General features: G+C 43.3%; 1 protein-coding gene across 1 annotated transcript; it reads right to left on the bottom strand.

Moving 5' to 3' along the window:
* Positions 1-940: 940 nt before the first annotated feature.
* Positions 941-7,187, bottom strand: LOC120577927 (uncharacterized). Its single transcript, XM_039829963.1, has 6 exons — positions 4,465-7,187; positions 3,810-4,173; positions 3,401-3,740; positions 1,474-3,208; positions 1,018-1,377; positions 941-959 (listed from the first exon to the last, which is right to left on the bottom strand). Exons 1-6 carry the CDS (start codon positions 7,185-7,187, stop codon positions 941-943), a joined length of 5,541 nt encoding a protein of 1,846 aa, XP_039685897.1.
* Between the last annotated feature and the right edge of the window lie 2,203 nt (positions 7,188-9,390).

Here is a 9,390-nt window from a genome sequence, read left to right as displayed (position 1 = left end):
CAGGGCGCTCTCTTTTTTTTTTTTTTTTTTTTGCAATGACTATTTCTTCTTTGTTGAACCTGCTTGTTTCGGACCAACTGTTGACATGTACTTATGTGATACATGTTTTTAAAGATAATATGTTTGTCATTTTTTTTGTTTTTTTTTTTTTTTTTTTTTTTTTTTGAAAGAAAACATAAAATCCTTAGAAAGGTTTTCAAAAATTTTGCTTCAAATACTAATACTAAAAACGAAAGAAAGATTTTTTTTGCACATAGAATAAACAAGAATTCCAACAAAAGGGGCACAAGCTCAAATTGATTTAATAGAAATGGTGACCGGCTAAAGGCATGACACCACAGATTACAAGGAGTTGGAATATGGTAATTATATGGGATAGGTACATTGAACACAATAACCGCTATACTTCTTAACCACTTTGAATTCCACAATTTGGATGCTTCAATAATAGAGAACTTCTGACAGTCAAGGTGTCTCGGGCGAGTGATGTTTCATCTGATGCAGTTACTTGTCTCGATCCTTAATTTTTGCATAGATCGCCCTTGCGGGTTTTCGATCTATCAGGATAATTTCCCTTTTTTTTTTTTTTTTTTTTCTCTAATTTTTGCCTGGACCGCCCTTTCGGGTTTTCGATCCACCGAGACGCTCATTTTTGGTTTAAGCCGCCCTTTCAGGTTTTCGACCTACCGAGCTATTCTTTTATATATTTAGACAAAGTATTTCTTGACTGCATCAGAATTCACAGGACGAGGTAACTCCTCTCCATCCATATTCGTAAGAATTAAAGCACCACTAGAGAAAGCTCTCTTCACCACGTAGGGACCTTCATAGTTTGGCATCCATTTGCCCCTAGGATCTGGTTGAAAGGATTTGATACATTTGAGCACAAGATCTCCTTCCTTGAATTCGCGGGGATGGACTCCTTTATCGAATGCTTGTTTCATCCTTGACTGATATAACTGTCCATGACACAAAGCAGCCATACGTTTTTCCTCAATCAAATTCAACTGGTCGTACCTGCTCTGGCACCATTCAGCTTCAGACAATTCAGCTTCCATCAAGACTCTTAAAGAAGGAATCTCAACCTCTACAGGTAGTACAGCCTCCATACCGTATACCAAAGAGAAAGGGGTTGCCCCTGTCGAGGTTCGCACTGAGGTACGGTATCCATACAGAGCATAGGGTAACATTTCATGCCAGTCCTTGTAAGTAACTACCATCTTCTGTATGATCTTCTTGATGTTCTTGTTTGCAGCTTCAACTGCCCCATTCATCTGTGGTCTGTAAGGAGAAGAATTGTGATGTTGAATCTTGAAGTCATCGCACAACTCTTTCATCATGTTGTTATTCAGATTTGTGCCATTGTCTGTGATGATTCTGTTGGGAACACCATAGCGGCTGATGATGTTGTTCTTGATAAACCTGACCACTACCTGCTTGGTCACATTGGCGTAAGATGCTGCTTCAACCCACTTGGTGAAATAATCGATAGCCACTAATATGAAACGATGTCCATTGGAAGCTTTTGGCTCAATCCGACCAATCATGTCAATGCCCCACATGGAGAAAGGCCACGGGGAAGAGATAACATTGAGCATAGATGGTGGTATATGAATCTTGTCAGCATATATTTGACACTTATGGCATCTCTTGGCGTGATTGTAGCAATCGCCGTGCATTGTTATCCAGTAGTACCCAGCCCTCAATATCTTCTTCGACATGGCGTGACCGCATGAGTGAGTTCCAAAAGAGCCTTCATGAATCTCGCGCATCAATTTTTCTGCTTCATGCTTATCCACACATCTAAGTAGGACCCCATCAAAGTTCCTTTTATACAAAACGTCTTCGTTAAGGAAGAAACGGCTTGACAATTTTCTCAATGTTTTCTTGTCCTTGTTGGATGCCCCAGGTGGGTACTTTTGAGTTTGAAGGAAAACTTGGATATCATGATACCATGGCTTGTCATCATCAATTGCTTCAGCTACAAACACATAAGCAGGTCGGTCGAGAAATTGGACATTGATTACTGGCACAGTATTGTGACCATTCACATTGATCATTGAGGATAGAGTAGCTAAAGCATCTGCCATTTGATTCTCATCGCGGGGCACATGATGTAACTCTACTTTGTTGAAGAAAGTCAGCAAACGCCTTGCATAATCTCTGTAGGGAATCAATCCAGGATGACGAGTTTCCCATTCTCCTTTGATCTGGTTAATCACAAGAGCGGAATCTCCATAAATGACAATTTTCTTGATCCTCAAATCGATGGCTTCCTCGATACCCATGATGCAAGCTTCGTACTCTGCGATGTTGTTTGTGCAATCAAAACGTAACCTCGCAGTAAAAGGGATGTGAGTACCCTTAGGGGTAATGAGTACCGCACCAATTCCACTTCCATAGACATTAACAGCTCCATCAAATATCAAACCCCATTCGGATTCAGGATCAGGACCTTCACCGAACACTGGTTCGTCACAATCTTTTGCTTTTAGATACATAACCTCTTCATCTGGGAAGTCGAATTTGATTGGTTGATAGTCTTCGATTGGTTGATGAGCCAAATGTTCTGCCAAGATGCTACCTTTGACTGCTTTCTGAGTGCGATACTCGATATCATACTCGGACAATAACATCTGCCAGCGAGCAATCCTTCCAGTTAAAGCTGGCTTCTCAAATATGTACTTGATAGGATCCATCTTGGATATCAACCAAGTTGTATGATTAATCATATAATGACGGAGACGCTTGGCAGCCCAAGTTAAAGCACAACAAGTTTTCTCAAGTACAGAATATCGGGACTCACAATCAGTGAACTTCTTACTCAAATAGTAGATAGCGTGCTCTTTCTTTCCGGTTTCATCTTGTTGACCCAAAACACAGCCCATGGAATCTTCCAGTACTGTTAAATACATGATCAAAGGTCTTCCGTCAACTGGAGGAACAAGAATTGGAGGTTCTAACAGATATTCTTTGATTTGATCAAAAGCCTTCTGACAATCATCATTCCACTTCACCCCTTGATCCTTGCGGAGTAACTTGAAAATTGGTCCACATGTGGCGGTCATGTGAGAGATAAATCTGGAGATATAATTGAGTCTACCAAGAAAACCTCTAACTTGCTTCTCTGTCTTTGGAACAGGCATTTCTCTGATGGCTCTGACCTTGTCGGGATCAACTTCAATACCCTTTTGACTGACGATAAAGCCTAGGAGTTTACCAGATCTAACACCGAAAGTACATTTGTTGGGATTCAACCGGAGCTTGTACTTTCTCAACCGCTGAAACATCTTCAACAAATACTCAACATGTTCTTCTTCTGTGCCAGACTTAACAATCATATCATCTACGTAGACCTCAATTTCTTTGTGAATCATATCATGAAAGATTTTGGTCATACCCCTTTGGTAAGTGGCACCAGCATTTATCAAACCAAATGGCATCACCACATAGCAGAAAGCACCCCAGGGCGTGATGAAAGACGTCTTTTCTCTATCCTCAGGAGCCATCCTGATCTGATTGTAGCCGGAAAAACCGTCCATGAAGGAGAAAACCTTGCACTTAGCAGTATTATCAACCAATACGTCAATGTGAGGTAAAGGAAAATTATCCTTCGGACTAGCCTTGTTCAAGTCCCGATAATCAACACACATTCTGACTTTGCCATCTTTCTTTGGAACAGGCACTATGTTGGCCAACCATTGAGGATACTCTGATGTGACTAGGAAACCTGCATCAATCTGCTTTCGCACTTCCTCTTTGATCTTGAGGGCCATATCAGGATGAGATCTTCTCAATTTCTGCTTTACCGGAGGACACTCAGGCTTCAAAGGCAGTCTGTGTTCAACGACATCAGGATCTAGACCCGGCATGTCCTTGTATGACCATGCGAATATATCAACATATTCTCTGATAAGCTCAATTACTCTTTTCTTGACAGATACATCCAACGATGCCCCAATCTTGATTTCTTTCTTGTCTTCCTCAGTACCCAGATTGATGATTTCTATCTCTTCCTGATGAGGTTGAATTGTCTTCCTTTCTTGTTCCAACATCCATTTAATCTCATTTGGGACCTCTTCATCCTCCTCTACCACAGCCTCGTAAACCGGGACCTCAAAGTTGGGAGAAAGCATGAGGTCACTGTGTTCAACGGATTCACTTATGTTCAGTCTGCACATGATTCATGATTGATTTTAATGAGTAAATGCAGACCTTTGGTTTTGAAATTTAAAAGAAAAAGAGAATGATTTTTTTTGAATTTTTTGTATTACCATTTTTTCCAGAAAAAGCAACAAAAAATAAAAAGTAATAAAAGCCGTGATAGAAACGACGATTTTTATTTGTAATAAAAGTACTAGAAGCAAAACAAAGCCCTACATGATTTCACTTTCGCCTTGGGCAGAACGAAAGGAGTTTTCTTAAAAACAAAAAAAACAACAAAAGACAAGACAAAAACATTACTTAGAGCGGGGTGTCACAGAAGGAATGTCAACAGCAATCCAGTTGCAGCAAGCTCCTCCAGGCGTCACAAAGACCGGTGTCACTCCTCCAGGTGCATCATCCAAAATTGCATTGGTCTCTGGCGAATCATGAATGAAACCAGCACTGTGGAAAGAACCTCTGGTGGGGTCGAACATCCCAGGCTTACTGTTAAGGAAACCAATTCCCTCTTTACGCTTGTTTTCTGGCAACTCCACTAGCTGACCCCAGCCTTCGGTTTTGCCTTCCTGAATTACTCTCCGGGCATCCTTCAACGAAGCCATACAAGTCTCAATCTTACCGACACTTTCTTCGGCAGAGAACCCTTGGAATGATGGCCCGTCTGAACCACTACCACCGATGACGGAGAAAGCAGACAAATTGCTGATTAAAAAGGCCGATTCGCCACTCACAGTGATCAACTTTCCACGACTTACAAACTTCAATTTCTGATGGAGAGTAGATGTCACAGCCCCAGCGTCATGAATCCATGGTCTGCCGAGCAAACAGCTGAAAGAAGCCTGGATTTCCATGACTTGGAAAGTAACCTGAAATTCATGTGGGCCGACCGAAATTGGCAAATCTACCTCACCATACACCGATCTCCTAGTTCCATCGAAGGCCCTCACCGTCACCTTGCTAAGTCTCAAAGGAGCCTCGGAGTACGCCAATTGGTCGAGAGTTGACTTGGGCATCACATTAAGTGCAGAGCCGGTATCTATCAGGACGTTGGATAACGAGTCCGTTCTGCAAAGTACAGAGATGAGTAATGCTTGATTATGCTTATTCCCCTCCGCCGGGAGATCTTCATCACTGAAAGTCAGACTGTTACACGCGGTCACATTCCCCACGATGCTTTCGAATTGACCCAGAGTTACATCATAATCCACAAATGCCTGGTCTAGTACTTTCCTCAGGGCATCCCGATGAGCACCAGAACTTGCCAATAGGGCCATGATGGAAATCTTCGCAGGAGTTTGTAACAGCTGGTCCACCACCCTGTATTCACTCTTCTTGATCAGCTTCAAGACTTCATCGGCATCCTCAAAGTCAAACTCTTTGGCCTGCTCCCCAGCTTTACCTTTACCGGCGTTTCGCTCTTTTACTGGCTCATCGACCGGAACACTAACACTCTTCGGACCCACCGTAGGAAGGATGCGGCCACTCCTCAAAATCCGGCTATTCTCTGCGATATTATCCACAGCAACAGGTGAAGTTGTCTCACTTCCGGGCTCTAGAATTGTGCCTTCATACTTGTAGGGTACAGCTTTCTGAGCAGTAGTAGGCGTGGGCCTAGGCACACAGATTACCAAGGGAGTACCAACGGGCTTTGTACTGTTAGGGTTTATCACCAGCGGCCTCCTGGCTCTGAATACCGGAGTGACAACACAGACGTCCTTGCTCTCGGGTTCCCTTGTAACCACAAGTTCCCTTCTATTTAGGAGACCCTGCACATCATTCTGGACTTGTATACATCCACGAGGATCCATCGAACATATGTCACAAGCTTCATGATTGTGGTTGAAGAGAGTTGCTCTACACATTTTCACATGTATCGGTACCAGAGGAGTCTTGATATCACATACGGAGAGAATGCGAGCCTCTTCCTGATCGTCTTGAATCATATTAACAGCAGGCCCATGAGTAGGCAGAGGATTGTTCTGAGCTACAGCATCAGGGTCGGTGAAGGTTAACTCTTTACTATTTATCAGTTTCTGAACCTCTTTCTTAAGAGCAAAACAACGCTCCACATCATGGCCTGGTGCCCCTTGATGGTAAATACAATGAAGGTCCGGACGGTACCAGCGTGGGAGAGGGTCTGGAATGCGAGGAGGTGGTATTGTTTGGACCAGATTCTGTGCAAGTAAAGAAGGGAGCAATGCTCCATAGGTCATTGGCAAGGGGTCAAATTGTTGCCTTTGATTCTGCTGATTGTGAGGAGCCTGAGGACGGGGTTGTTGCTGTGGTCTTTGTTGGTATGGTTGTTGGGGGTAATATGGTTGTTGAGGGAATTGTTGTAGGTTGTATAGTGGTTGGTATAATGGGGGATAATATGGTGCAGGTCCTTGAGGTCTGGGTGATTGATAGTTTGGGTTCTGGGGTGCGGTCATTTGTGGGGTGATGTTGGCAACAAAGGGGTGATTAGGGTACACGGGCTGAGGTCCTCCATGAGCCACCATGCCAACCTCTTGAGCATTCCTCTTTGGGTAACCATTCCCAAATTTCTTATTACCATTGGACGAAACCCCTGAAGAACCACCTGAAGAACTTCCCGAAACAGCTGCTCCCTTACGAGCCCACTCCTCGATACGCATTCCTGTTTCCACCAAGTCAGTGAACTTCTGTGATGCACAGACAATCATCTTTTCTGAATAACAAGGGCTCAGGGTTTCATAGAACAAATCTGAAAGTTCCCTCTCATCCAAGGGAGGACGAATCTGAGCAGCTTTTTGAATGAAGCGTTGTGCGTATTCTTTGAACGATTCTTTATCTTTCTGGGTTAAGGACTGCAACTCTTTGCGACTTGGCGCCAGATAGGTATTATATTTGTACTGTTGCATGAAGGCCTCAGCCAACTGTTCAAAAGTAGTGACTCCTTTCAACCCCATGAACCAGGTATGTGCCGGACCAGTCAAACTATCCTGGAAGCAGTGAATGAGTAAGGGAACATTATTCTTGTAAGCTATCATCTTCCTAATATACATAGTTAGATGATTTTGTGGACATGTGTCCCCTTAATACTTCTCAAATACAGGCATCTTGAACTTTGGAGGTATGTTTACATCTGGTACCAAGCAAAGGTCATATATGCTTTGGACGACTGTTTCCTTTCCCCGCATATTACTCATCTTCTTCTCTAGAGCACCGAACCTTTCTTCCCAATCGATTACTTTATCATCCCCCATTATACTGTCGGAGTGATAAATCTGCTCTTCATGTTGTGGCCCAACATGCACAGTAGGACCTGCTTGAGTCATGGTAGCTTGAGGAATCGGTTGACTCATCTGGAAAGGTGCTGAAGTCTGTTGACCCTGTGTGAATGGCATTTCAGTAGCGCCTGGACCAAAACCCCCGTTAGTTGCAATCGGCATGCCCCAAGGGTAGCCTGAAGGCATGGAATACTGAGGAGTAGCAAAGGGACCCTGGGGGCCAAGAGGACGGAAGCCTGAGTTGCCCATAGTTGCCATATTACCAGAAGAAAAATCAGTTATCAGAGGCTGGGTGAGGCCGATAGTTGTAGTAGTAGTCGGAGATGGTTGCGGGGGACCCTCAGGTGCAGCTGTGACAACCACAACAGGAGTTGAATTGGAGATTGCTGCTTGCTCTCTCTCAGCCATCATAGTTTCCATCATAAGTGCCATTCTTTCCATCTCTCCCTTGAGGTTAACCAGTTCCTCTCTGAGCTGAGCGTTTTCCTGTTCTGCCGCTAACATCCTTTTCTTGATATGAGCTCGAGTGTTGTGAATGCGAGTGGGTTTGTACTGAATACGCCGGGCCACTTTGCTTTTCTGAGGCAGAAATGAGGAGAGTATGAGACTTGGATTTTGATACTTTTTATGAATGCAATATGATGCATGATATGCTATATGCTAAAATATGCAATTTTTATATTTTTTTTTTTATTTTTTTTTTATTGAAGGACCTATAGAAGCAATTTTGTAAACATACCAACCTAAACAAATCATAAAAAAAACAAAGTTGATTACAAGATAATTCCCCTTCTAACAACAAAGCCAAGAGATAGACTTTCAAAGTAAAACAAGATAATTCCCTTTTAACAGACTGAGCCAAGGGATAGACTCCAAAGTAAATAAAGGAAACAACTAGTAAAAGCGTGTAAAACAAACTGAAAGACCCTCGAGCTCCTGAAGCGAACTAGTCTTCAAAATCAGAATGCGGCCCATCAAAGAGATCCATACGTTTCTTCTTCCGCCCGGGAATTTGATCAAGTGCGGCATCTTTCTCCTTGATACTTTTTCTCAGCTGGGCGATTACCACATCTTTCTTATGGCTATCATAGGCTTCTTGCTCTAGTAGGACCATTACAGCCTCATACTCCTGATCCTTTTTCTGATACTCTCTTTTCCACCTATGTATTTCACGTTCCGCTTCAGCTAAACGCTCTTGGTATTCCTTCTCGGTGTCAAAGGTCATGGGTAGGGGTGGTGCTGGAGTGATTGCAGATACAAATCTTGATATCTTGTAAGGCATCCCAATTTGGACAGCTCTATCTATCACCCACTGAGTGTATGATTCATGAACGGCACCTGTCTTCTTCCCTAACTGGCCTTTGTCTCTTCTACGAATGGTGTGCCAAGCTCGCACAACCTGCTCCCTCATGCCTTTACTGTCATCTATGTTGAGGTAATATACATTCTCTAGATAGATGCTGAGAGGTTTCCCTTCCATGGGATATCCGAACTGGCGTCGGGCAAGTGTAGGATTGTAGCTAATTCCTCCTTCCAACCCAAGAAGTGGTACATTGGAGAATTTCCCACAACTGTCAATAATGGTTCCTTTGTCATAAACCCGATCGTACCACACTACCTCGGCTGGAGTAAGGGACATGAGTCTTTTTGACCAAAGAAGGTTTTCTGGATTGGTGGTGAAGCGAGGAGTTCGGGGTAAGTGAGAGGTGATCCACCGATGTAGCAATTGTGCACAACAAAGGATAGTTCCACGACCAGCTTGGGTGCGTCTATGGATGGAGAGATAGGTATCACCTAATAAGGTAGGGACAGGGTTCCTTGACAAGAAAATTTGGATAGCCTTGATGTCCACAAAGTTGTCGAGGCTAGGGAAGAGTACGAGGCCATAAATAAGCAAGGCAAGGATGGAGTTAAAAGCATAGGCAACCCCCATTTTGTCAAAGAATGTGGTTCTTTTGTAAAGGAAATCGGTGGAGAA

Source organism: Medicago truncatula, chromosome 1 (assembly GCF_003473485.1).
Source record: "Medicago truncatula cultivar Jemalong A17 chromosome 1, MtrunA17r5.0-ANR, whole genome shotgun sequence".
Classification (NCBI taxonomy): domain Eukaryota; kingdom Viridiplantae; phylum Streptophyta; class Magnoliopsida; order Fabales; family Fabaceae; genus Medicago; species Medicago truncatula.
The sequence above is the reverse complement of the archived record's forward strand: the minus strand, read 5'-3'. Positions and strand labels throughout refer to the sequence as shown.

Bases quoted from the DNA above. Each gene is read 5' to 3' on its own strand.
- LOC120577927 (XM_039829963.1), bottom strand. From the start codon at position 7,187: ATGTATATTAGGAAGATGATAGCTTACAAGAATAATGTTCCCTTACTC. The intron at 3,741-3,809 runs GTAAAGCAGAAA...GTGCGAAAGCAG, and splicing joins TGAAGCCTGAGTGTCCTCCG to ATTGATGCAGGTTTCCTAGT. The intron at 3,209-3,400 runs GTATGACCAAAA...GTAAACTCCTAG, and splicing joins TGGTGCCACTTACCAAAGGG to GCTTTATCGTCAGTCAAAAG.